This window comes from Podarcis liolepis (genome assembly GCF_965112155.1).
Source record: "Podarcis liolepis genome assembly, chromosome: 16".
NCBI classification, from domain to species: domain Eukaryota; kingdom Metazoa; phylum Chordata; class Lepidosauria; order Squamata; family Lacertidae; genus Podarcis; species Podarcis liolepis.
This window is the reverse complement of record NC_139567.1, coordinates 29728635-29755907: the sequence shown is the minus strand read 5'-3', so window position 1 is coordinate 29755907 and position 27273 is coordinate 29728635. Positions and strand designations below refer to the sequence as shown.

General features: G+C 49.2%; 2 protein-coding genes across 5 annotated transcripts in view; one reads left to right on the top strand and one right to left on the bottom strand.

Moving 5' to 3' along the window:
- LIMK1 (LIM domain kinase 1) overlaps nucleotides 1–12093 on the top strand; it is a 37141-nt gene extending 25048 nt beyond the window's left edge. For all 3 annotated transcript variants that reach the window (XM_083479291.1, XM_083479290.1, XM_083479292.1), the window contains 10 exons: nucleotides 374–549; nucleotides 1779–1962; nucleotides 3288–3374; nucleotides 4036–4167; nucleotides 4665–4724; nucleotides 5302–5367; nucleotides 5487–5634; nucleotides 7204–7259; nucleotides 8313–8470; nucleotides 9363–12093. In XM_083479291.1, the coding sequence (XP_083335417.1) occupies nucleotides 374–549; nucleotides 1779–1962; nucleotides 3288–3374; nucleotides 4036–4167; nucleotides 4665–4724; nucleotides 5302–5367; nucleotides 5487–5634; nucleotides 7204–7259; nucleotides 8313–8470; nucleotides 9363–9525 (1230 nt within the window). In that variant the 3' untranslated portion in view covers nucleotides 9526–12093. The remainder of the gene's footprint in view (nucleotides 1–373; nucleotides 550–1778; nucleotides 1963–3287; nucleotides 3375–4035; nucleotides 4168–4664; nucleotides 4725–5301; nucleotides 5368–5486; nucleotides 5635–7203; nucleotides 7260–8312; nucleotides 8471–9362) is intronic.
- A 1847-nt stretch (nucleotides 12094–13940) lies between these two features.
- SEPTIN4 (septin 4) overlaps nucleotides 13941–27273 on the bottom strand; it is a 56150-nt gene continuing 42817 nt past the window's right edge. Inside the window, exons 10-12 of one of the 2 annotated variants that reach the window (XM_083479222.1) lie at nucleotides 25686–25848; nucleotides 18481–18580; nucleotides 13941–17633 (exon numbers count right to left, since the gene is read on the bottom strand). In XM_083479222.1, the coding sequence (XP_083335348.1) occupies nucleotides 17574–17633; nucleotides 18481–18580; nucleotides 25686–25848 (323 nt within the window). In that variant the 3' untranslated portion in view covers nucleotides 13941–17573. Of the gene's footprint in view, nucleotides 17634–18480; nucleotides 18581–25286; nucleotides 25532–25685; nucleotides 25849–27273 lie in introns of those variants that run through there. The other variant, XM_083479223.1, reaches the window with a different exon arrangement.

The following is a 27273-nucleotide window of genomic DNA, read 5'->3' as shown; positions in this document are numbered from 1 at the left end:
TCCCTCCCTCTCTTTCTTTTTCCTTTCTCCTTCCTCCTCCTCTGATGAGGCTGCATTTTAATGTTTCAATATTTTAATGTTGTATTTTAATCTTGTTTTTAAGTTGCATTCATTCAACTTGTTTTTATTATTGCTTGTTAGCTGCCCTGAGCCCGGCCTTGGGGAGGGTGGGGTATTAATAATAATAATAATAATAATAATAATAATTATTATTATTATTATTATTATTATTATTATTATTATTATTATTATTATTAGGTTAGTGGCCATCACTGCCCCCAGTGGCAGGGAGTTCCACAGTTTAACTCTGCACCTTGCAAAGAAGTCGCTTATTCATGCCAACCTGGCCTGCCTTACTGTCTCCCCTCTGCAGATAGACCTGCTGATCCAGGAGACCAGCCGCCTGTTGCAGCTCACCATTGAGCACGACCCGCACGACATGTTGGAGAGCAGTGGCGGCAGCCCCCTCTCGGAGCTGCGAAGCCCCCTCCGCTCCCCCAGCCGCACCCCCTGCCCAGAACCGTCCGCCATCCGCCAGCGCTCCGTCATGTAAGGCAATGAGGCTAAGCAGCCAGTCCTAAATGGGGGGGGGGTATGCCTGTACCCCACCACTGCAGCAATGATGGGTCAGGGATGGTGGGAGTTTAGCAAACCTGGGGGGCACCAGGTTGGGGGACGCTGGAGGCAGGGTTGTACCTGCTCTTTTTTCATCTTTTTTGCAAAATGTGTACACTGCTTGGTTGTAAAAAGTAATATGCAAAACAGTTTACAAAGAATATAAAACAATCAAATTATCAACAATCATAGTATTTTTAAAAATAATTTTACTTATAAGCTTTTACAAGACATACAAAAAAATCAAAACACCACCAATCTTTCATATATCTCTTATTTCAGCTCCCGTCTTTCTTCGGTTCCTTATTTTTATGTTGTTTTTATCAACAAGAAGAATTAATAACAAAATAGGACGTTCAAAAAGTTAAAGTAGCAATAGGCTAAGAACAGATTGAAACTCACACCAACTTTCTAAACATCCTGGTCAGCTTGTCTAAGGAAATATATATATATATATATAGAGAGAGAGAGAGAGAGAGAGATATTAAAAATTAGCAAGCTCTGAAAAGAGCGCAGCAGAGGCAGCTGCCTGACTTCATTAGGCAGGCAGTTCCAAAGTTGTAGGCACTGCCAAACTAAAAGATCAAGTGCTTACAAATACGGAATGGTTATGATGTGGCACCAGTAACAGGGCCACTTCTGCTGAGCAAGGCTGTCGAGTGGGCATAAGGCAACCTCGCAGGTAAGCTGTTCCTGAAGTGTTAAGGGCTTTGTATACTAATAGTAACGCCATGAAATTGGCCCAGTAGCAAATCAGCAACCAGTGTGGATCTCTGAGCACAGGTGTTACATGTTGGCAAGGCCTCGCTACTGTCAGCAATCGTGCTGCAGCATTCTGCACTATCCTCAGCTTCCGGATCAGGTGCCAGGAGGCCCCACATAGAGCACATCGTGGTAATCTAGTCTTGGGTAACCAGTGCATGAACTGCAATTCCCATAAACCCTTAACCAGCTGTGTTGTCCAGAAATCTATGAGAAAAAACATGCTTCAAACATGCTCTGAAGGTACAGTGCCAAAGCAGTTGGGTGGGCACAATTGGGGTGATCTTGCAGGTAAACAGGTCCCACATTTCCCCTTTCAAGAGGGCAGGAGTGACCACTATTGTTCCTCTGTTGTGCCCCTGCTGATGCCCCCTCTCTCTTTCTTGCCTTGATCCTCCTAGGAGAAGCTGCAGCATCGACAAATCTCCCTGCTCCAGTTCCCTGGGCTCCCCTGCCTCGCAGCGGAAGGACATTGGGCGCTCTGAGTCCCTCCGAGTTGTCTCTCGGCTTCACCGGATCTTCCGCCCCTCGGATCTCATCCACGGCGAGGTCTTGGGCAAGGGCTGCTTTGGGCAGGCAATCAAGGTACCAGTGTGCCCGCTCTGCCCTTCCCCAGCTGGGCCTTGTCCATGGCTCGATCACACCAGCCCCAGGCAACTCATTGGTTTTCCCCTGGCCTCCTCGCTGGCCCAAATAGGACTAATTTAGCCAGCTAGCCCTAGGGATCATCTAATGATAACTGGATGGATTTCCCCCTTAAATTGATTTTGAATTCTGAATTTATTGTTATTCACGTTTTATACTGTATTTTATGCTGTTTGTGGTTGCATCAATTAAGTGTTTTAAATTTGTTGTTAGCCGTCCTGAGCCCGGTTTTCTGAACCGGGAAGGGTGGGGTATAAATAAAAACTTATTATTATTATTTATTATTGATGATGAACATGCTTTGACATCACTCTGGGATGCTCGCACAAGATCTTGTGGGGCCATCTGAGCTCCTGTGAGATCTCGTGTGGGCTTCCCCAGCCTTCCAGATCCCACATGCTGAGCCCACCTTGCCCCCCCCCACCCCCCAAGCATGCAGAGAGTTTAAAAGCTCTTTTCGTGCTGTTTCTGCTTGGCTACCTGGCACAAAATGAGCTTTTGAGTTGCCTGCCTTGCTGCGGTTGGGCAATGCCCATTCAGTGCTCCAGCTGAACGGAGGAGTCTCCTCCCCCTTCCCCGCTAGCTGTGGGGTGGCTGCAAAGGTTCGGGTATGCACGATTTCCGTGAATTTGTGGAACCTTTGGAACCGAACCCCCGCATGAGATGCGCTAATACTGTTAATGATGTTTTAAAGGTTTTGAGCTTCCTTTCTGGGCATGAAGAGTGGGCAGGGCTGGATTGAGGTTTGATGAGGCCCTAAGCCACTGAAGGTAATGGGGCCCTTTCTATGTCCCAGTGGCGTAGCGTGGGTTGTCAGCACCCGGGGCAAGGCAAGTAATTTGCGCCCCCTAACCCGTGGATTTGTGCCCCCTAACCCAGATGTTGCGCCCGATGCGGCCGCCCCCCCTGCACCCCCCACGCTACGCCACTGCTATGTCCAGCTGTCTTTTGTCAACAACAAATTGTCGCTGGTTTTTGTGTGTGTTGAATATATGCTATATGGTGATTTATGGACCTAATAAGTACCTAAAGCCATTCACACATAACAAATAGGAGCCTACACAACACAAAACACTGTTGCTGTATGTAGGTTTTATTTATTTTTTTTATCTTATATTTTGGAAATGTACATCCAGATTTTTCCCCTTTAAATTTTTTGGGGGCCCCAAGAGAGTGGGGTCCTATAGCTTGTTTAGCTTATATGTAAATCCGGCACTGAGAGTGGACCACAAAACGTGTAAAGAAATAAATGCATCCTTTGGCAGGTGACGCACCGGGAAACGGGAGAAGTGATGGTCATGAAGGAACTGATCCGCTTTGATGAGGAGACCCAAAGAACATTCCTTAAGGAGGTAGGTCTAACCTAAGTATATTCCAGTAGCTGTGGAGTCCCCTCAAAATACCCTGCTCTGTTTTTCCCTTGATAGCTACCATAGAGTCATAGACTCATAGCATTGTCAAGTTGGAAGGGATCCCAAGGTATTCTAGTCCAGCCCCTGCAATGCTGGAATCACAGCTAGAGATCGCTGGCAGATGCCCATCCAACCTCTGTTTAAAAACCTCCAATGAAGAAGAGTCCACCACCTTCCAAAATGTCCTTTCCTCTGTCAAACTGCTCTTACACTCAGAAGGTTCTTCTTAAGGTTTAGTCGGAATCTCCTTCCTTGTAACTTGATTCCATTGGTTCAAGTCCTCCCCTCTGGAACAGCAGAAAACAAGCTAGCTCCATCTTCCATCTCTGTCACAGATTGCCTGTATGTTGGCATTCCATGGCTGGCCCTTCCCTTTCAGAATGTTGGAGGGCATCCCTTCTGTGATGTCACAGAAATCCAACCAATTGCTTGGGAGAAGCCAGCAACAGCCCTCATACAGTCTGAATAAATCTGCTAGGCTGCTCCTCCCCATCCACCCTGACTACTTCTGGCCCCAGATAAATTCTTGGATAATCTCTGCCACTCCATCTTGCCTGGTGGCTGACCCCCTCGTGGTTCTCTTCCGCCCTCCCTCCCCCAGGTGAAAGTGATGCGATGCCTGGAGCACCCCAACGTGCTGCGGTTCATCGGGGTTCTCTACAAGGACAAGCGGCTGAATTTCATCACGGAGTACATCAAGGGAGGGACGCTCCGTGGGATCATCAAGAACATGGTGAGGGCATCGGCAGAGATTACAACCTGGGTGACTCAGGGGCTTGGGAGACCCTCATTTGCACAACACAGGGGTTGGCGTCTTCTGCCTCCGCCATCCCACCCGCCACCAGCTCAAATAAGAAGGTTACAGCCTCACCTAATTATGCTAGAATATAATTCCATAGAATTTGAGAGTTGGAAGGGACCCCAAGGGTCATCTAGTCCAACCCCCTGCAATGCAGGGATCACGGCTGAATTTGACAAACGGCAGGAGGGGATGCATTCACAACCCACCAAGTGTTTGTGAACTGCCCAGGGGTTTTCTAAATTAAAAGCAGTGCATAGAAAATATCATTTATTTCATTTATGGAGCAATCCCCGTGAGGCATCCCAAAGCAACTTGCAATATCCTTTGCCATTTACAAGCCCACAACGATTATCCCAACTGCCTGGCTGTCTTTGCTCCTCTGCCAAGAAAGCGGGGTGCCCCCTCACCACCTGCATCTTTGCTTTCAGGATGGTCAGTATCCCTGGAGCCAGAGGGTCAGCTTTGCGAAAGACATTGCTGCAGGGATGGTGAGTATACAGGGGAACAGCCACCTTCCTGCAATGCAGTGCGACAAGGTGCTATGTGAGGTTCGGGAGTGAACAAAGCCATCACAAGACCCACTGGGGAGATATATTTTCCTGGTTTGGACCAGGGCATTCAGAACATAACTGGAGGCATTCCTGGAGCTGTTGGTCCAGAAGAGCTTCTCTGTCCAGAGGCAGTGTACCTCTGGGTGCCAAGTGCCTTTAGCAGGGGAAAGCCAAGAATTAAACATAAAATTATGATAGAAATAAAAGAAAGAGGAGGCTCTGCCCTGCCAGACCTGCAAATGTATTATGAGGCAGCCTGTTTGTGTTGGTTAAAAGAATGGATTACATTGGATAATGCAGATACTTAGAAGGTCATGACTTAAAATTTGGCTGGCATGCATGTCTTTGGTGTGGGAAGGAGAAAATTTATAAAAGTTTTATGATCTATATTCTTAGGAAGAATCAGTATAGAGTTTGGGAGAAATATAAAAATCTGCTGAAAAGGAAAACGTCTTTAAAGTCTTCTGAAAAGAAGCATAGCAAAAATCTAACTTGTCTCCCCTGCCACTTCCAGGCTTATCTGCACTCCATGAACATCATCCATAGAGATCTGAACACACACAACTGTCTGGTGCGGGAGGTGAGTTGTTGCAGTACCAGGTCCAGTGCAGCAGGGAGGGTCTTGCGCTTCCTCTGTCAATGACTGCAGACCTTGAAGCTGCCATGTGGCTGATGAGGGCCATTTCTCTCCCTGGACAGAACAAAAGTGTGGTAGTGGCCGATTTTGGCCTTGCAAGGCTGATGGTCGATGAGAAGAACCAGCTGGCCACTCTGAAGAAGCCAGACCGCAGGAAGAGGTACACGGTGGTGGGAAATCCCTACTGGATGGCTCCAGAAATGATCAACGGTGAGTGGTGCAGAGGGAGGGCGAGTGGGGACATCGCCAGGGCTTCCTTGCTTGGCGTTCAGCATCCAGAGCCAGGGAAGGTTCATGGGAACAAGGGAAACTGCCTTACTTTGAGTCAGACCATTGCTCCACCTTGGTCAGTGTTGTCTACACTGACTGGCAGCAGCTCTCCAGGGTTTCAGGGGGGACATTCCCAACGCTGTTGGCGGTCGACCTTGGGCCCTTCTGCATGCCAAGCAGGTGCAAATAGTCCGATCCCCATGGTTCCACATGCAGGAGGCATCCTTATGCTGAGTCCAACCAATGGCCCGCCTTGCTCAGTGTTGCATGCACTGACTGGCAGCAGCGGCCCTCCAGGGATTCAGGTTCAGTGGTCTTTCCCAATCCTCCCTGGTGATGTCACTGGGGATAGAACCTTCTGCATGCCACTGAGCTATGGCCCTTCCTGTCAGGGATTGGCTGGAAGACCAGCAGTGCGGGGGGCGGGGTCTTCAGGCGAGGAACTCCCTAGAGAAGCCACAAAGGAAGAAGGCGCCGACCCAGGGGAGTGGTGGTGAGACACAAGAGGCAGATCAAAGGAGGGAGGAAGCCGGGAGGTGGAAGAAACAGGCAGCTTGGGTGAACAAAAGAGAGCCAGAGGCAGGAATCCCTCCAAGGACAGGAAAAGGGACATACATTTTATACTGCATTTTAACCTGTATTTTAATTTTTTTCTTTTTTTTCTTTTTTCTTTATTCAAAGTTATAACAAAACATATTATCCAAAAACATATCCTTATTTTCCCATTAATTTTTCTTTTCTTATTATGTTTTTACTGAAATTTTATTGGTGTTAGCTGCCCTGAGCCCAGGGAGGGCAGGGTATAAATAAAAAACTATTATTATTATTATTATTATTATTATTATTATTATTATACTTCAAGCTCAGTATTGGAATAAGAGTTCAGGGAGGGGTCAGAAACTGCAAGAGCTTATTCACAGCAGCTGCCCAGTCCCTCTGCCTTGAGCTCCCCTCACCCTTTGATTCCAAGATCACGCAGAGCATTACACATAGCCAAAGGGAAAGCTAGGAAAGCCCAAGGCAGGGGGTTCCCTCCTCCCCAACGGAGTTTGCATCTGCTTGGGAGACGTCCGGAAGAGGAAAGCTAGGAAGAAGAAGAGGTGCAACATTTTCAGTGAGGGCAGCCATGCCGGAGTGATCTCTGTTGTATACAAATTGCCCGAATGAAGCAGCTGACTTGACTTTGAGTCTCCCTCCTGACCTGTTGATAAACCTGCTCCCCCTGACAGCCCCCTGACACTTGCCTTGTAAAGTGGGGAGCAGTTGACGGCGCCCTCCCAGGCGATTGTTCTGTGACCGGGCTGAACAATCCGGTTTGAGCTGCACTTTTGGGGAAGATGTCTCTCACGAGGGTTGTGCCTCTGTGGCTCTGGTGAAATGGCTCTTTCTTTGGCACGGAGGAGCACCAGGGTCTGCAGGCAGCACCATGTGGGCAGAGAAATGGGTTGCTGAGAGAGTGCTTGTAGGCCTGATGTCTGGGTAATGGACTCCCTCTCTCTCCTTGTGCAGGCAGGAGCTACGACGAGAAGGTAGACGTGTTTTCCTTCGGCATCATCCTTTGCGAGGCAAGTAGGCTTGGCTGCACCGGCTGCTACTCCCAACTTTCCCAAACCATGCCCTTTTTGCCTGCCGATTTAATCACTTGGGATTTCAGCCATGCACCTTTTTCTCTGAAGCGTGCGTGGCATGGAGAGAGGGAATAGAGAAAAGCTTTTTCCACTTGACACTTGAACTAATGGATATCCAAGGAAGCTGAATAATGAAAGGTTCAGGACTTTCAGAAACTATTTGGAAGCCTTCTTGCCTCCGACTGTGGAATCAGAGCATAGCCATCTTGGCTAGTGGCCATTGCTAGCCCTCTCCTCCTCCATGAATGCATTAAGCCCTCTTTTAAAGCCATCCAACTTATGGCCATCACTGCCTCCTGTGGCAGGGAGTTCCACTAGAAAGGCGTTTCTTTTATCTGTCCTGAATATGGCTGTGAGTTCTAGTGTTAGGGTCCCTCTTACGCTGGGCTCTGGGTTCTAATCCTTTTTTAATTAATTTTCCAAATTTGTAACAGAAATAACATACAGAACACACTAAAGAAAACACATTACAATACAAAAAGAAGAAGAAAAGACAAATAAAAACACTTATTACTTATAACCTAATTTAACTTTCATTGTTAACTGACTTCCTCAGATCCCCCCTAACTGAATTTCATTGTATCACCTTGTAACAGATCTCCAAAATCATATTTCTTTTAAACTTAACTCCTTCAATTTACTATCCTCTTCTCTTTTATTAGTATTCTTATCCTTAATTCTTTACAATCCATTCTTAATCTAGTCCTAAGCCTATTTGATACTTCCAAGTGATTTCTAATTATCTTAAGTTACAATATTTGGCTAAATATTCTTTGAATTTCTTCCAATCTTCTTGGTATTCCTCTTCCTTCTGGTCGCTGATTTTTCCAGTCAGGTTGGCCAGCTCCAAAAAGTCCAACATCTTCACCTGCCATTCTTCTGTTGTTGGTATCTCTTGCCATTTCCAATTTTTATCTGTGTTCTAATCCTGGATGAGCCCCCGATGCAAGGAGGCACGTCTAACACCTCCTTCCTCTCCATTGCACACAGATCATTGGGAGGGTCAGCGCGGACCCCGACTACCTGCCTCGGACCCTGGACTTCGGCCTGAATGTGAGGGGCTTCTTGGACCGCTACTGCCCTCCCAACTGCCCCCCAAGCTTTTTCCCCATTGCCGTCCGCTGCTGCGATCTGGATCACGAGAAACGGTGAGCGGCGGGGGGGGGGGGGCATGTATGGGAAGTGGATCTAGTGCTGGAAAGGGGTCAGGATGTTCTGAGCTGTCCCTCAGGGGTGGACCCATAGGAACTAATTTGCATATGGTAATTTATAGCTAGGTGTAGGTTCACATTTGGAAATTAAATGTCGCAGGAGGCAGGGCAACCATTTTCCCTGTCCAGATCACCCGCAGAGACATTATTTCGTTCATTTGCACCCGCCAACCCCTATTCCTATTCCCAACGAACCCTAATTAAAGTCCCCTTCAGTTACTCCCATTTGTTATCTCCAGATAAACTCCTGCATTGCCAGGGATGGGACTGATGATAATTTGGTCCCCTTCCAACTCTAAAGTTTTTTGATTCTGTGATTCTTCTTCAAATCATTTATTTCAGGCACCCCCAACCTTCGGCCCTCCAGATGTTTTGGACTACAGTTCCCATCATCCCTGACCACTGGTCCTGTTAGCTAGGGATCATGGGAGTTGTAGGCCAAAACATCTGGAGGGCCACAGGTTGGGAGTGCCTTTATTTTCTCAGATCACGACCCATTCACTTCCCACCAACAAATGTATGTACTGACCCAGAAACAACCAGGCCCCTTAGAGAACTATTGGAGGGCTGTGTCTCTTGGGCTCACCCCTTGCAACACCCCTAATGAATTTTTTTTTGGGGGGGGCAGAGCCTCCTGGCCCCTCTTGCAACACCCCCTAAACCCACAGGGTCCCTGAGATGAATTGGAGGAGTGGGCTATGTCTCCTGGGCCCCACTGCTTACAACACCCCTGCCAGCAGGCTCTTCTTACCATATTGTTGAGCCTCCATGCACAGGAGCAGCCTACCTGCAAGAGTGAATCCTCATGTCCTCCTTGCTCTTCCTGCAGGCCTTCCTTCAGCCGGTTGGAGCAGTGGCTGGAAGCCCTCCGGATGCACCTGGCCATACAGCTGCCCCTCATCTCCCAGCTGGAGCAGCTGGAGCGGGACTTCTGGGAGACGCAGCGGCAGGCTGAGGGCGGGCTCCCCGCGCACCCCGAGGTCTCAGAATGAGCACCGGGGGGCTGGAAGACGCCTCCCATCCTGCTGGGCCATCCTGCAAGCTCCCTGCGTCCGCTCCCTTTCCCCCCCACCATGCCCGCCAGAGCCGGTCTCTGGGTCCAAAGAGGCCACGTCCATCCGTGGCGCCCTGCGTGGCTGGGAGCTGGTTCTCCCTGCTTCTTTCCCTGGGGGTGGGATGGGTGGGATCTGTGCCTGGCATGCACAGTTGTCGGAGGGGCACCTTGAAGCTCTTGTAAATACCCTTGTCTATGGAGAGGCACCTGGACAAAAACCCTGCAAGGGAAAGGGGGGCGCCCCCTTGCCCCACAGTACCCCCAACTTCTGCCTGGCACGCTTTGTGGCTGTGAAAAGTCTTGGAACACCCCACTGAGCACGTTCCTTCCTGTTACCGGCTGGCTATTGCTCCACAAGCTAGCGTTGTGTGTGTGTGCGTGTGTGTGGTTTTCTTTTGGGGGTAGAGAATCTCTGGGGTGCCTCATTCCAGCGCCCCGCAAACAGGCTCTCTTCGCTCCCTGCCTTGGGCAGAGTCTCCCACTCCTGCAAAGCGGTGCCTTCAGGTTTTCGTCGTCCCCTGGTTCTCTGCCCGCCCCCTTTCATTTGTTCTCCGTATGTGGGTCACTTTCGCGGGGACGCAGGACTCGCACCTGTGATGTGCAACATTCAAGGCATGGCCTGTGCGCTGCCCGGAGCCTGTGTGGTGTCCGTATCTCTCTGTGCCCAGATGTGTCTGTCTGTCTGTCTGTCCGTACCCCCTTAGACAGTCTCCTAACCCTGCTGGTGGAGGACCTGTTGTCGCACCTTAGTTGTGGGTATTTGGAGAGAAGTGCTCTCGGTGTGCAATGTGGGGTGGCATGATGCGCTTGACCCCTCCCCTCCAGCCGCTTCTCTGCTCTGCCTCGCCCTTCCACGCCACACTGCTGTTCTGCTGGTAGGGATTCTGTTGTGCTGCGGGGAGTTATTTGCGACATCGGCCCACTCCTCTTTTTCCCACGGAGAGCTTTGGGCACACAGGCTTGCATCCTCCGGAAATGCTTCCCAGGTCTGAGAGGGATCCCCACAGCTTAGGAGTGGAGCAGAGCTGGGCCCGGAGGAGGTAGAACTGGCATCATCAGGCATCTCTTGAGAGCCGACACTCTTGCAAGGGGCCCACTGCTAGGCCTCCAGGCCTCCTGGTGGCTGCTCCTTTCTTTTAGGAGCACCTTGGAGAAGATGGAGAAGAATCATAGAATTGCAATTTAGCTGTGACTCCTCCCAACTCTACCATTCTGGGAGTCGATAAGCGGCAAAAATATGCATACACTGGTACCTCTCGAACTTAATCCGTTCCAGGAGTCCATTCGACTCCTGAAACTGTTCAAAAACCAAGGCACAGCTTCCAATTGGCTGCAGGAGCTTCCTGCACTCAATCGGAAGCCGCGTCAGACGTTCGGCTTCTGAAAAATGTTCGCAAACACTTACATCCGGGTTTGCGGCGTTCAGGAGTCAATTTGTTCAACAACTAAGCCATTTGGGAACCAAGGTACCACTGTACTAGGGAAAATGGCATAAAAAAGCATATTATGACATTCGGACTAAGATGCTGATGAATTTTAATGAAAAAACTATTTGCAAACTGGCATTGTCAGTGAGTCGCTCGCTGCCACTGGGCTCCACTTGGATCATTCCTTCCATGGTTGACCTGACTGGGTCCCTTCCTGCAACACCTGGGAGGAAGGGAAGCTTGGAGAGTGTGGGGCATCAGAGCCAGGGTGACCCAGGACTGTGGCCCCCTCTGCCGTGGGGGTCTCCTTCAAACGAACTGGGAAGTGTTGCATTTCCACGGGGCCCGTGCAGAGTGCACCCCTTGTGTCCCAAGTCAATCCTGATCTCCCATTTGGGGCTCCTGAGCCCCTTGCTGCTATCTTTGTTCTCTGGACCACTCCACCCCCATTCTGTTGTTTGTGAAGGGGCCTGGGCCAGCCACCTCCAGCCCCGCCCCACCCTACTTTTGCCAGCTAGTGGGGCTGGTCGGATCCTGGCCTCTTGTCTTGCATTGATTTCTCCATGCCATGCCATCCCTCTAGGTGCTTTTAAACTCCCTGGTTGCTGAAGGGTTAGGCCCAGCATCTCAAGGAGTTTTTCCACGCTGGGGGGGGGGGATCTTCCACACCGCCTTCTGCATTTTGGGGAGGGGTGCTTCTGCGCGGTACGTCTGAGGCCCCCTCCTCCCCCCTCTCCCCACTACATTCAGGTTATTTTTTCTGTAACATAGTTGAAGAGAAGAGTTTGTATTATTTTTTCATATACAGCTGCCCTTGGCGCTTTTTGGAGTTTTGCCATGTTTTCACTCTGCCTCAGTTTCGCCTACGGGGAAGTATTACTTTGGGGAGTCATTGGGTGGGTGGGGAAGAAAGAGCACGCGAGATTTTTGTTTTTTTTTAAATAGACTGTGAAGCATCTGTACGCACTTTGACCCGGAAGTGAACCTAGATGCCGTCTCCGGAGGGGAGGCGGAGGATTTGCAAAACAGGGATGTGAATTAAATCACGTGGAATTAATAAAAAAGATATTTCCACCCCACACTCCAGTTTCCTGTCGTTTCCTTGGAGGGGAAGGGGGATAGAGGAAGTTGTCATTTACTGACTCAGACCAGTATCACCTGCACTGACTGGCAGCAGCTGTCCAGGGTTTCAGGCAGGGGACATTCCAGTCCTACAGGGAGATGCTGCTGGAAATTTCACCTGGAACCTTCTGCATTCAAAGCAGGTGGATGATGAAGCACCCTTGTTTTTGACTGCTCCAGAGTGGAGGACCCAAACCAATGGATTCAAGTGGCAAGAAAAGAGATCCTGACTTAATCAGGAAGAACTTTCTGACGACAAGAGCTGTTTGACTGTGGAACAGCTCCTTCATGGGAGGTTTTGAAGCAGAAGTTGGATGGTCATCTGTCAGGGATTCTTTGGCTGTGATTCGTGCATCGCAGGGGGTTGGACTAGGTGACCCTTGGAGATCCCTTCCAACTCGACACTTAGTGGATTCCATGAAATGCCCTCTGGAGGAGGCCAGGGCTACCTACCCCCAAATGGGCGCTGCATGGAGCAGTACTTGGTGGTGGCGGTGTCTACTCATTGAGCCCTCCTCCAACCTTCTGGAGTCCAGCCAGCTAAAGGGCATACTTTCTTGTTCATGCGCTGCTACCAACTTTGTGATAAGGTAAAGGTAAAGGTACCCCTGCCCGAAGGCCAGTCGTGTCCGACTCTAGGGTTGTGCGCCCATCTCACTTAAGAGGCCGGGGGCCAGCGCTGTCCAGAGACACCTCCGGGTCACGTGGCCAGCGTGACGAAGCTGCGCTGGTGTCAGCTCACCAGAGCCAGCACCAGCGCAGCACATGGAAACGCCGTTTACCTTCCCGCTATAAAGCAGTACCTATTTATCTACTTGCACTTAAGAGTGCTTTCGAACTGCTAGGTGGGCAGGAGCTGGGACCGAAGACGGGAGCTCACCCCGCCGTGGGGATTCGAACCGCCAACCATGCGATCGGCAAGCCATAGGCACTGAGGTTTTACCCACAGTGTCACCCGCACCCCCCCAACTTTGTGATGGCACTGCTCAAAACCAGGGGCTTTTGGGAGGGAAGGGGGGGGGGAGAGTGGCTGTCATGCAGGGCTTCAGAAACTCAGCCTTCCCTGCAAGTGTGTCTCTCTCTCTCATTATGAGAACATAAGCAAGCAGGTATTTAGAAGCCCCATGGGTATTCAGAAGCACAGCTAGTATCCACTGAATACCCCTGTCCCTCCATGAATTTGTCTAACCTGATTTGAAAGCCTTACAAGTTGGCGGGCATGACAGCTTCCTGCAGTAGTGAGTTCCACAGTTTAACTAGGCACTGCGTGAAGAAGTACTTTCTTTTATGTGTTCTTAGTCATCCAACATTCAGATCCAAGTTTTGGTGTTACAAGAGAGGGAGAGAGATAAATATCTATTTCTCTAAAGTAAAAAAACAAACCGAAACACTGCAACCATTCCTCATAGCAGAGTCAACTCCATCCCCTTGATCCTCTTCATTGTCCTATTCTGAACCTTTTCCAATTCTGTGATCTCCTTTCTGAGGTGAGGCGACCAGAACTGCGTGCAGTAATCCGATCACAAACGCACTGTATATTTGTAATATTGGCGTTGTGATATTGCCACAGAGCAATGCAGTCCACATGTTGACGCCTTACGCTGCATTCAAAGAATCACAGAATCATAGATTTGGAAGGGACCACAAGGGTCATCTAGTCCAACCCCCCGCAATGCAGGAATATTTTGCCTGACGTGGGGCTTGAACCCACAACGCTGAGAGTTCAATGCTCTACCAACTGAGCTATCGCAGCAGTGCACGGACCTACGCTTCAGACCCAAATCAGGACGAGGCCCCAACAAACTCATGGAAATCAGCTACATTTATTAGCAGGATAAAAAATATTTCGACTGGAGCGATTTGAATGTATAAACCTATAATTTTTGTGTTTTTTACAGCTTTTAAATAAATAAAGCTTTCCTTCTCTTTTCTTGGTACAACCGTGCAAAGATATAGACCCTCTCTTTTTTTGGTAAGAAAATAGCAAGTTTTGGAAAATAAAGAAGCAAAACCAGAAACAATCATTCCTCTCCACCCCAGCACAAACCTCCTTCAGAGCTCCCCAAAATAAGAGGCTGAGGCAGGGGGAATTAAGGCATCCTTTGCCAACCTGGTGCCCCCCACCCTAGACAATGTGGTGGACTATTTTTCCTCAGAGGTTTTTCAACAGAGGTTGACAGCCAGGGATTCTTTCGTTCTGAGATTCTATGCTACAAAGGTGTGAGTTTGTAGGTCTTGGGGCTGAGGGTCACCTCTCCATAGAAGATCTGCCTCCAACCATCTCAAAAGCAAATCAGTTTTCCAAACAGCTTTCTCAGTGCTCTGCCACTCCAATTATATAATAATAATAATAATAATAATAATAATAATAATAATAATAATATCATCTAAAACTGAGTGACTTGGAAAAAGCAGGCATTTTGCCAATATCTCATGCAGAGGAACATGTGGAAATGTAACTTTTCTCTTCCTGGCTGAGGGCGGGAAATAACAATTCATAATCAACTGTAAACCATAATTGACAACAATAATAAATATATAAAACAATAAAGGAATAACATGAAGGCAGTAAGAAACCTAAGGAGTAAAAAGGGAGTATTTTGAAGCTGAGCTTATGCTAGGGTTGCCAACTTTTCAACCAGCCCCTGCTCTCCTGTGCATTAATAGCAGGTCAATCTGCAGACATGGGGCTTGGGTTAGGAGGGAGGATTTTCCTGCCACGCCATGAAAAGCATTAGCTGCCGGTTTGTGCAAATCAAGGTGCTGTTGAAGGCACAGGAGCAGGCTGGGGTGGCTTCTTCCCTGGTTAGCTGGCAACCTGTTCTATTGTGTTTGGTGGCTTGACGCAAAAGCGGCCTAAAATTCAGGGCCTGCGGTGGTTGTGAGACATGGCGTCTTACGGGCTTTCCTCGTGCAGAGGCTTCTGTACAAGGTGACCATTGTGACGGTTCTTTGAGCTCTCAGGCTGGGGTTTCGGAGTCCCTGGCTGAATTTGGGCTCAACTCCAGATGTTGCAACAGCCAGTCGTGCAGGCAGCTTAAAACAAAGAGAATTCAGGCATCGCCACCACGGAAACTAGCAGGTATCTCTGATGCGAACAAGGAATAGAGCCTTCACTGCCAGATGAAGCCTATTCCAGATGACTAGATGCTGGTAATATGAGGGGGTCTTTGCATTCCTCTTTTGCCCAGCAGTTTCCTGTAGGGGCCTCTGGCAGAGCATGTTCAATGTTCCTTATTCCAACGCGAAGTGAGGTTCTCCCAATTCTTTGGCTGCAGAGGGGGCCCTGATATTTGGCACCTACAGGTGCCGGGAGCATCCGCCCACCTGCTCATGTCTCTTCCTTCTCTGTGGTTGATGGAGAGAGAAGAAGCAACGGTAGGGGTGGCTCATTGATTTAATGTAAAAAAAAAGGGGCCTAGATATTTTAGGAGGCCCATCGACACTGAGCTGTGCATGCAGGCTCCAAGCAAGCAGACGTTGTGAGGGTGCGTCCAGACCAGGGTTTCTCCTGCTTCTTCTCCAGATCGTTCCCCATGAAGGCCACTTCTTGAAACAGGAGATCTGCCCCACCTTCCACATGGAATGGGCTTGGATTCCGGCGTCTCTCCGACGGTCCGTTCCGACAACCCCAGGGAGAAGGCTGTGCAGAGGAGCTGGTGGCTTCGACAGCACCTCTCTGCCCCCTGAATCCATCTCTCACCACCAGTCCCTTTTTACACATGTACAGTGAAAGTACGGTTTGGAGACGGGGTATTGTGCAGCTTGGCTCGCTGACTCGATCTCTTCAAGCTTAGCATGGCGCATGGATGCTCAGCAGAGATGGGGGTTTGCAGCGGGCTCACAAACACGGCTCCGGGGGATGCCCGCAGCATGCAGAAGCAGCCTCAGAAAAAGGCGTCGCTCAAGTTTATAGACCTCTTGGAAGATTTCTGAGCAAATTAGGCCACAGAGGTTCATTCTGTGATTTGGCTCCAGTTTGGGTGTATTTGACTGAGCAAGAAAACACACCCTGATGGTCTCCTAGTTTGCGCCAGAAACCCTTCTGACACAAAGAAGTAAATTTCTCAGGCCAATTGTCCTGAATAAAATTAACTTGCAAAAAATAAAATAAAAATTATTTTAATTCTGTGTTTTGTTTTGAGCATTTCTCAATTATGGGAGGGTTGTTGGGGTTTTCACCCCCCCCCAAAAAAAACAGGATATAAAATAAATGTATTTCGTATTCATAAGAACAAAGCCACCAAGGAGATCTTGGATGCAAAAAGATATTGAACTCCCATTCATTTTAATTGGAAACCTTGCACCCCATAGTCTTTCAGATTAACTTAAAAAATATTAAGAGGAGCAAAAAAAAGTCAAATTTTAAAACAACCCCATGAGATCGCCTTACCCCATTTATGCCCACTTGACTGCTTCAATCAGCAGAACTGTTGATTCAGGTGCCACATAATATCCGTTCTGCCCTTTTAAAAACTCCAACTTTTATCACAGCAATATCTACACTTTGGAACTCCCTGCCTCTTGACATCAGGCAGGCACCTCCACTGTACTCTGCTAAAAGCATTCTTGGTTAAACAAGCCTACCCAGATGTTTAGAAAGCAGGTGCAAGTTTTAATCTGTTTTTAGTCTACATTTACTTTAACTTTCCGAAAGTCTTAAATTATTGTTGTCACTTCTTATTGATAATTTCATTGTTTTATCTTTTTGGTAAATCGCTTTGAGGGTGGCTGGGGTTTTTTTACAATCAAGCGGTGTATAAATTTTATGAAATAAATAAAATTTGATCTCTCAAACAGGCAATTTGAGAATGCATCTGGGTTTTAAATTTGTAATTTCACCTATAAAGTGTCCCGCCACATGTTTTCAGCAACAGAGAGGGCAGAGGGTGTGTTTGATCAGAGAAATCACTCATATTAAAAAGAAAAAAATCTGGTACCTAGCCAGAGTGGAACATGGGCCAAAAGCTAAGGTTGTCACGGTGGGATTTGCTGGGCAAATGATCCGAGGACACACACTGCCATCAGCTAGGAGCGAGAAATCCGTGTTTGCTGAATCCTCCTGCAGCTGGAAAAAGAGGTATTTGAATTGCACATGAATTGCACCCAAATCATTATTGCGACGGCTGCCAAAGGGTTCAGGTCAGGCAGGAGAGCAAGAGGCAGAACATTCTCACATGCTGGAGAGTCGCAGGCAGAATCTTTGGCGCCCGGGTGAGCTCCTCGTTCCTTAGGAAATCCGATCTAGAAGCCGGGATGAGTGTCAGTTATAAGGCGATGATCATTGCATCGGATGACCGTTAGCTTAAGGTGCAAGGTGCATCGTCAGGGCCAAGCGCTGGGAAGGGGCAGATGGAGTAGCTGAGATGTAAACATTTTGTGTCTCTGGGGGGCGCGAGGAGCAAAGGTGTTTTTGCAGGATCTGAGGGGGCAGGGGCTAGTGGGCATCTTCCATCTGCCGCTGGATTTTCTGCAACATGTCCTGCATTCGGCGTAACTGAAAAAAAAGGGGGGGAATCAGACCTGAGAGTTCCTTTTGTTGGGTTGCAAGATCAAACATTATGCACCGCCCGCCCCCCTTGATACTGGGCCTGGGTCTTTTAAATTGTGGCTCTGTTCCCTCTGACGTGGATAAGCCACAAGGAAGAAACTCCACCTAGGGATTTAGAGGAAGACATGCCAATTTATTTTGGTGGTTAGCAAATTCATATATAGGCTGTTCTATATTTAACCGGAGCGGTTAAATCTGGAATCACTCATACTGTCGAGGGCTTGGCAGGGTCAGTCTGGATGATGCCCTGAGGCCCTTCCAATTCTTGGGGTCCTGTACCCAGTGAGGCTTGCAATCTAAGGCAGGAGGTTGCTGAACTAGCCGTACAAGTTCGTGACTTTAGGTGGCCACTTAAGTGTCCAACATCCCAAAAGAATGAGCTCAGTTGAAAGTGATGGGGCCCTGTAGGCTAACAGGCAGGACCCACAGGGGCCAAAGGGAAACCCTCAAGGAGGACTTGAGCGCAAGAGCTCTCTCCCTTCCTGTGCTCTCCACCAACTGCTATTCAGAGGCATTGCTGCTGCTTCTGACTGGGGGTAGCCCTCTCCATCTATTTGTGTGATCCTCAAAGTTGGTGGCCCCCACTGCCTCCTGCGACCGTGAGTTCTTGGTCTGTTTGGGGCACTCCCTAGCCCTACTGGGCTCCCATCTCTGTCGCTCTCATCCATAGCTGTCAACTTTTCCCTTTTCTTGCGAGGAATCCTATTTGGAATAAAGGAGTTTCCCTTTAAAAAAGGGAAACGTTGACAGCTATGCTCTCATCTGACCTGCAGGTAACCACCATGCCACTCACCTCGTCGTCCTTCTCCCGGATCAGCTTCTCCGTCTCCACATCTGGTGTTGAGGGGATGGCCGGAATGGGGAAATCTGTCCCACTTTCTCTTGTCAGTTTGCTATTTATTTATTTTAAAGAGAGAGAGAGAGAAAAGCCATCAAGGCCAAAAACAGCAGCGATGTGTTTGCACCCACCACCACCACCCCGACTCTACAAGACACAGCTGTTCAGAGATGCCTAAACAACTGACTCTTCTCCACCCCACACTGAGGTCCTTAAATTTACTCCCTTAACTGCCATCCTACAAGGCTGTCACAAAGACATCCAACAATTAAAATGGAGAGTAACACTTTGGGTGGGGGGAAGCCCAGCGTCAGGCTCTTTGGGAAAGTGTTGCTCTCAAATCGCTCTTCACCCCGCAAAGCTTACCTAAATAAGTAGGACTTTCTGAGCCTCCACAGCGAACCAGAGTGTTGAACCTCCTCTGGGAACTCACTCCAGAGTCTTGGGGCTCTTGCAAAGAAAGACTTTCCTCCTCTGTCGGTCTGCTCCAACAAGGGATGTTCTTAAGGAGCATCTAGAGATACAACAGGTTTCCCCCCACCCAGTTCTGGCTGGGCTACAATGCCCAACAGCAGCAGCAGACCTTGGGGCTCTCAAATTCCAGCGGCATCCTGTGCAATGCCAAAATTCAGCACCCCTCTGCCTTGTGCTCTCCATTCTAAATCATAGTTGTTGCGCCTCCTCCCCCCCCCCCCACAAAGTGGTTTCGCTCCCCTGAATCCATGTCTGCCATCAGCCCCAGTCAGCATGGCCGATGGTCAGGGATCCTGGTCTGCAAGCCCAGCCAGGTCGCTGAGCACCTGTGGGCCAAGTTGAACTGTGGAATTCGCTCCCACAAGATGTAGCAATGGCCACCAGCTTGGATGGCTTTAGAAGAGGACTAGGCAGATTCATGGAGGAGGAGGAGGCTATCAATCATGGCTACCAGCTCTCCCTTCGCTGGCAGAGGCAGTCTGCCATGGGGAGAGTTGTTGTGGTCAATGTTTAGACAGGATGCTTGACTAGGTGGGTCTTCTAAGGTTCTGATAGGTGGCTTTCAAAGGATGGAAGCGCAGGATACGTTCTGCTGACGAGGAGCTCACGGGGGGTGCAGCTACAGACACCCCATCCTGCTTTTTCTTTGGTTGGGTAGTCTAAGTCCAAAAAAAGGACTGTCTTCTGCAAAGGACGACACCTGGCTTGGAATTCAGTAGGTCCCAGGTTCAGGCCTCCAAATTGGTTTCTCCAAGCAGGGCTGGGAGAGGCTTCCTCTCTGAAAGTCTCTGTAGACGCTGCTGCGAGTCAGTGTAGACAATACTGGGTGCATCTGTCTCAATTGAAGCTTTCTATATAATATTTCCATGGCTTGATAAGTGGCCAAAGGGCAGAGATGTTGTTGCAAAGACAGATTAGTGGATTTGGAAGAGGGGGATTAATGGGGCATGCAGGCAGATGGTTATACTGTGCACTATATGCTTGTGAAAATATACCATTTTTTTTAATGTCAGCAGGGGCTCATGACATTCCCAAGCATATGCGTCCCTCCCATCCAATTTCTCTCCAACGTTTCTACCCCACCCCCAGTCACAAGCTTCTGTGATGGAGAGACGCCTCAAAAAGTCAGGGTACATCCCCAAAGGTACCATCATGGACAATGGTCTTCGGAGAAGTGCTGGTTCTCGGTTCATGTGGGAACCCTGTGCCATGTCAAGCCTGCTGAGAGATGTGTTTCCTGGGTTTCAGATGACCTTTGGGGTGTGTCCCTTCCAAGTCTGTCATTCTATGAGTCTCTATGTTCCATCCACAGCCCCCTTCCTGCTCCCTCTCGCCTCTGAATGTAGTATCACAATCCTGCTTTGTCCCCATCCTAAAGGGTTCTTAGGGTAGCAGCAGAAGATATGGGCTGACCCAGAGCACCTTGGCCAACCACCATAAAGGGTACTGATGCTATAAGAGGGCCAGTGTGTGCAGTGGTTAGGGAGTCAGACTCGGACCTGGGAGAGACAAGGATTCAAATCCCTACTCGGCCAGAAAGTTCACTGGGTGACCTTGGGCCAGTCTCTGTCTTCTCTCAGACTGGACTGCCTCTCAAGATTGTTGTGCGGATCATATGATGAGGAGGAGAACCATGTACATCACCAGGAGCTCCTTGAGGCATAAATGCGATAATGGAAATAAATAAATGCAGTGCTGCTTCGTAGAGTCATCTGGATCTGGTGACAGCCTAGACCAGGCATAGGCAAACTCCGGCCCTCCAGATGTTTTGGAACTACAATTCCCATCATCCCTAGCTAACAAGACCGGTGGTCAGGGATGATGGGAATTGTAGTCTCAAAACATGTGGAGGGCTGGAGTTCGCCTATGCCTCATCTAGACCCTCTGAACGTTTCAAGGCTGACCTGCAAATTCAGCGCAGTTTCTGATCCCCCAACCAAACTTTCCAATGATCGGGAGACCAGCCTGGAGAGTAACTGAAGTGGAGTGAAAGAACAACATGGCACATGGCCTCGAGGAATCAGGAGTGGGCCATAGGCAGCCATTTGCCAAAGGTTATTTAGCTGTGATTCCAGCACTGAAGGGGGTTGGGCTAGATGACCCTTGGGGGTCCCTTCCAAGTCTACAATTCTATGTTCCTGTTCTGATGCACTCTGTCTAAAGCCAGGTTGTGCAGTGTATCAATGCCCCCCTTCCTCTGCACAGCAAACTTAGTGAGGTGGAGGGCAAATCCATGACACAGGCTTCCCCATCTCCCACGCACCCCCCACCCCCCAAAAATCCTTGAGCTATGACTTCTGCAGTTGTCCAGTGATGGCAATACGACACTCAAGAATCTCCTTTGCCAACCCTTGCTGGGTGAGAATCTACTTCAGGGGTGGGAAACCTCCAACCCATGAGCCAAATTGGACCTAACAAGGACCCTGTTTGGCCCACGAGGCTGTTGCCCACAAGCCATGCCCTACATTTAAAGGGTTGTCATGTGATGACTTTTCAGCAGAATTTGGATGGCCATCTGTCAGGGATTCTTTAGCTGTGACTCCTGCATTGCAGAGGGTTATGCTAGGTGACTCCGGGGGCGGGGGATGTCCCTTCCAACCCTACAATCCCATGATTCTGCAAGGGGACAGGCAGTCGCATCCAGTCTCAGCCAATCAGCGGGCCGTCAAAGCGCTTTCCAAGCCCTGGAAGGTGCTTTGGAGTCCCTGCAATCATTGCCTGGCGAAGAGGCGACGCATCCCGTTTCACTGCTGGAGGCGAAGTAGGAAGTTGTGCTGCTTTGCCCTGCCACCACTGCCCCCACTGAACTCCTTTTGCCACCGCCATGTGACCCGCCACATTCACCACTGGTGGAGAAGCATCACCACTACCAGCGCTGATTTTGGGCAAGATTGCACTGATTTCAGGCAAGATCTCAACCAAATGGACACCACCTTGCCTCAAATTGGTGGTATTGATTCTCTGTTGTTGTAGGAGGTGGGGGGGCAGGCAGGGCATGCCGCCTGAGGGCTTTTGCTGCCTGAGGCAGAGGCTTCACCCTGCCTAATAGGTGAGTTGGCTCTGACTCACCCAACAGCTGTGACCTTCCTTTGATGTCTTTACGGCCAAATTCTCCCTTGCTTGTGAAGCTCCAGTCCACTTCAACAGAGCTGACCCCAGACCACATCCTATATTGTTGTTTTCTCTCTTCTTAAGGAACAACCCCTCCCTCAATCCCCCCTCCCCAGCCACAGGCATTGCTATTTATGCTCACGACAACATCACCCCTTTGCCAGGAGTGTGACACAAGGATGCATGGCCCTTTGGGGTCAATAGTGTTGTGCCAAACAGGGGGTGCACTCCTCTCCCCAAAAAAACCACATTTTGCTTTCCCACAGACACAAGGCAAGGGTCCGAGACAAGGATGGGTTAGAAAGAAAATAATTTATGTAAAAATGCACGGACGCCAGACAAAACACAGGTCTCCAGGAGAGAAAGAGAGAGAGAGAGAGAAGGAGGAGGTTGGTGGTGCAGCCCCAGGGTGGGGGGCGGGTGGGAAACGCCGCGCGGATCTTCAGCCGGGAAAGGGGACCTCAGTCGCTCACTCCATAGAACAGTCGCTGCAGCAGAGTCTCAAAGATGAGGAGTCCCTCCTTGGTTCCCCCAAAAAGATGGCGGCAAGCAGAACAAGGGAATTGAAACACTAGGCTTAGATTCACCATCAGGGAAACCAAGGCAGACGGTGGCTGAGACATTGCAGGGGTTGGGCTAGATGACCCTTGGGGTCCCTTCCGACTCTACAATTCTATGCTTCCCATTATGATGGTCTTGCCCCTTGATCTTTTGTGAGGGGCTCATGGCTGAAGATGCAGACAGAGGGAAGGGAGTGCAGAATAATACCCCAGACAACTGAAAGGCCAAACCATGGGTTGTGTAGGCAGAGCTTATGATTTGGGTGTGAGGCACGTAGAGGCGTACTTAAGAGTCCCCTGGGCCCTTGGCAAGGAGTTGTATCAGCAACCCCCATAGGGAAAAAAATACCACTTTACTGCAATTGCCACATTAGAAATTACAGTGGTGCCTCGGTTTACAAGCATCTTGGAAGCCAAACGTTTTGGTTTTCGAACGCCAAAAGCCCAGAATTGCTTCCATTTTCAAATATGCCTCAGAAGTCGAATAGCTTATGCCGCGTGTTTTTCAATTTTTCGAATTGAACTTGCAGCCAGCCCTTTGTGCCTCAGTTTTCAAATGTTTCAGAAGCTGGACGGTCTTCCGGAACGGAATACGTTCAAGAACTGAGGTACCACTGTACAGTGGTGCCCCGCAAGACGAATGCCTCGCAAGACGGAAAACTCGCTAGACGAAAGAGTTTTCCGTTTTGGAGGTGCTTCGCAAAACGAATCTCCTATGGGCTTGCTTTGCAAGACGAAAATGTCTTGCGAGTTCCTGCGGGGGTTTTTTTCCTCCCCCCCTTTTTCTAAGCCGCTAAGCCGCTTATCAGCTGATCCGATAAGCCGATAAGCCGCTAAAAGCCGTTAATAGTGCTAATAGCGCTAATCCGCTAATCCATCAATGGGCTTGCTTCGCAAGACGAAAAAACCGCTAGACAAAGAGAATCACAGAACAGATTCTTTTCGTCTTGCGAGGCACCACTGTACTACATTTTTACACAGCCCAAGTACTTTAAGCGTGCAGAGTAAGGGCAGGGCAGAAGGGAGGCGAAAATTGCATGACTTCATGCCACAGTGCAAGATGGATGAGAAGCTTCTCCTGGAAATGATCTCGCTGTGACAGCGATGGGTGTGTGGCCACACACGCCACACACTCCCTAGTCTGGTAGGTGATTTTTGCCACCCCCCACTTGTTTGGTCTACGTCCCTGGCGGGGTCTGGCTTCGCCAACCCCTAGGTACACCTCTCTCTGTGTTCCCCTGTCCTTTGGCCGAGTGACAGGAATTCCAACTCCAGGGAGCAAAAGGGCAGTCACGGAATGTTGGCAAACTGCAACTCTTGGGGAGAAAGCGAGAGGTCAGTTTAGATGGGGATTGAATGCAAGCAGAGCACGGTTGGCTGGAATGGGGCAGAAGAGGAAGGAGGCTAAGAGCAGAGGAGATCCAGAACGGGGTAAGAAGCTAGCAGCCCGGGGAAAGGAAAAGGGTCGTGGCCTAAGAAGTGTGGAGATCAGGGAATCACGAGAGGATGGGGCAAGATCTGAGAGAAAGAGGGATGTGGAAAAGAAGGCATTAAGGAGCTGAGGGAGGACTTGGGTAGCAGCAAGGCAGGTGGGCCATACATGCTTCTAGGATGGAAGGAGAGGGTGGGCATATGAGCTTCAGAGACCAACAGGCTACAGACCAAAGAGGCAGAGAAAGCCACTAGGGGGAGCTGGAATTCAATCTACCGGTTGGAATTAACCAAAGCAAACTCATGCTGTGGAGTCCCTGGGATGACCACCTCCAACCTGGAACCATCCAGATGTTCTGGACTAAAACTCATGCAGCACATAGCCTGTGGAACTCCCTCCCACAGGAGGCAGTGATGGCCACCAACCATGATGGCTTTAAGAGAGGGTTAGACAAATGAATGGAGGAGAAAAGAGCTACTGAAGGCTACTAGTCACAATGACTGTGCTCTGCCTTCAGTGATGCTTCTGAATACCAGCTGTTGGAAACTCCCATAAAAAAAACATCTGGAGGGAAACAGCTTAGCAGGGGCTGCCCTGGTGGAATGGTTACTGATCCCTCCTTCTTACGGAGGGAGACCTCTCTACCCTTGATCACTTTTAGGGTACTCAGCCTGAGGACAGGGCCTGTTATTGTGGTTGATCTCTTATCTAGTTAGTTCATAAGATTTATAAATCCCTTGATTGCAAAACAAAGCAAGACATCACACCCGGTTTACAGAAAGAATTAAAACAATAAAACCATCAGCGGTTAAAAAGAGCTATTGAAAAATAATTAAAATCAACAATAAGCTGAAAACCAGAATAAAGCACACATCAATGTTCTGCGCGCCTGGGTAGGCTTGCCTAAACGGGAATGTTTTTAGCAGGCCACCAGAAAGAGTACGGCAAAAGCACCAGCCTAAGTCAAGAGGCAGGGAGTTCCAAAGTGCGGAACAGGAATTATATGCTATTTCCGCAAAACTAAGCAATAAAGTGGGTGTATAAGGGGTAAGGTGATCCTGCAAGTAAACTGGTCCCACGTTGTTGGGTTTGTTTGTTTGTTTGCTGCTGTTGTTGTTGTTGTTGTAATCCTTTAAGAGCAGGCAGTTTCTTAAAAAAAATAATGCTCCAAATAAACCAATGTATTTCAATTGCGAATAATTTATTTAAGTTGCAAAATGGTGGCCTGTTGTGGTTTTAATAAACTCAAGTCCTGCTTTGGGGGGGCGGGGGCTAAAACAATAGTGTTTTCTGGGGTTTTTTAATAAAAAAAGAAGAGATAATGATCTTGGAATCGTAGGCAGCGCTAACCTTCCTGCAGAATCCTTCTCTCTCTCTGTCTTACACCCTCGCCCCAGCTGGGGGCACTGTCCATCTCTCCGCCTGATGCCTGTTATTAGGGTGGAGGGAGGGGGCAAGAGCATGTTATTGAGGTCGGGGAGGGGGAGTCGCGCTCCATCCCAGAAGGGGGGCATATCCTCCCCACTCCCTGATCAGGCCAGCCCCAGATAACACATGCAAGCGCACACAGTCTAACGGCTTACTTGCGATTCCGCTCTTTGACCACCATCCTGGTCATGCTCTGGATGCACTGCGCCCGGTAGTTCTCGTAATGGGTCTCCCGCGTCACGTCCTTCAGGTCCTGCATGTGGGTCCTCACCAGCATGGTCCGCAGCTTGACAAAGTCACAGTGCAGAGGGTTCTCCACTGTGCAAGAGAAGGCAGCATTAGCGGGCGGAACTCCCCACCACATGACATGGTAACAATGCAAATGAAGACGCCTTTAAAAGTGTGTTGGGGGAGAGATTGTACAAATTCATGGAGGATAGAGAAGTCTGGTTATTGTGTGGCTACTAGCCATGATGCTCCTGAATAGCATTTCCTGGAAGCCGCCGCAGGAGAGGAGAGGGCTCTTGTGTTTGAATCCTGCTTGCGGGTTTCTCACAAAGGCATCTGGTCAGCCACTGTAAGAACAGGGTGCTGGGACCCATGCTGGACCCAGGAGGGCTTTTCTTATACAGTGGTACCTCGGGTTACATACGCTTCAGGTTACAGACTCCGCTAACCCAGAAATAGTACCTTGGGTTAAGAACGTTGCTTCAGGATGAGAACAGAAATCATGTGCCGACGGCACGGCAGCAGCAAGAGGCCCCATTAGTTAAAGTGGTGCTTCAGGTTAAGAACAGTTTCAGGTTAAGAACAGACCTCTGGAACAAATTAAGTACAGTGGTACCTCAGGTTAAGTACTTAATTCGTTCCGGAGGTCCGTACTTAACCTGAAACTGTTCTTAACCTGAAGCACCACTTTAGCTAATGGGGCCTCCCACTGCCACCGCACCGCGCCTCACGATTTCTGTTCTCATCCTGAAGCAAAGTTCTTAACCTGAAGCACTATTTCTGGGTTAGCGGAGTCTGTAACCTGAAGTGTATGTAACCTGAAGCGTATGTAACCCGAGGTACCACTGTACATAACCAGAGGTACCACTGTATTCCAGCTTCCAGATCCATTTGTTTAGGGCCAGAGCAGGCATTATAAAAGGACATGGTGCGGTGTCATATCATTCCAAGCCCACCCCCCTCAACCCACCATTGCCACTCTTCTTTATTGGCTGATACTTGGGGAGGGAGGGAGAGATAGAGGGGGGGGGGGACATCAGGTCACATGCCTTTTTCCCCTGGATGTTACCAGAGAGATGCAAGGAGATGGTTCGAGGCTATTCCATTCTCTGCACAAAAGCCGTGCATTCCTCTGAACACCTGTAGTTCAGCACTCAGGAAGGAGGGGGAGAGGACAAAATCTTTCTGGGACTTCTACCCCACCGCTTGCAAAGGTAAGACACCCCACTGCCAAAATTAATCATTTCAAGCCCCTGTAACTGGTCATAAATTCAGTCCGTGATCAGTTTGGGGCTGGCTTTGCTCTGCTTCCTGCATGGGCCCGCTAAGCAATTTGTTGTTGCTGCTGCTGCTGTTGTTGTTCTACAATTACTGCTACAAAAATTTCTATGCTGCCCTTCATCCGAAGATCACAGGGCCATTTATAATAAAAACACAAAAATGCATACCATAATAACAAACTAAAACAATAACTGCCCACCAACAGTTTAACAGGCTAACTAAACAAAGGGATGA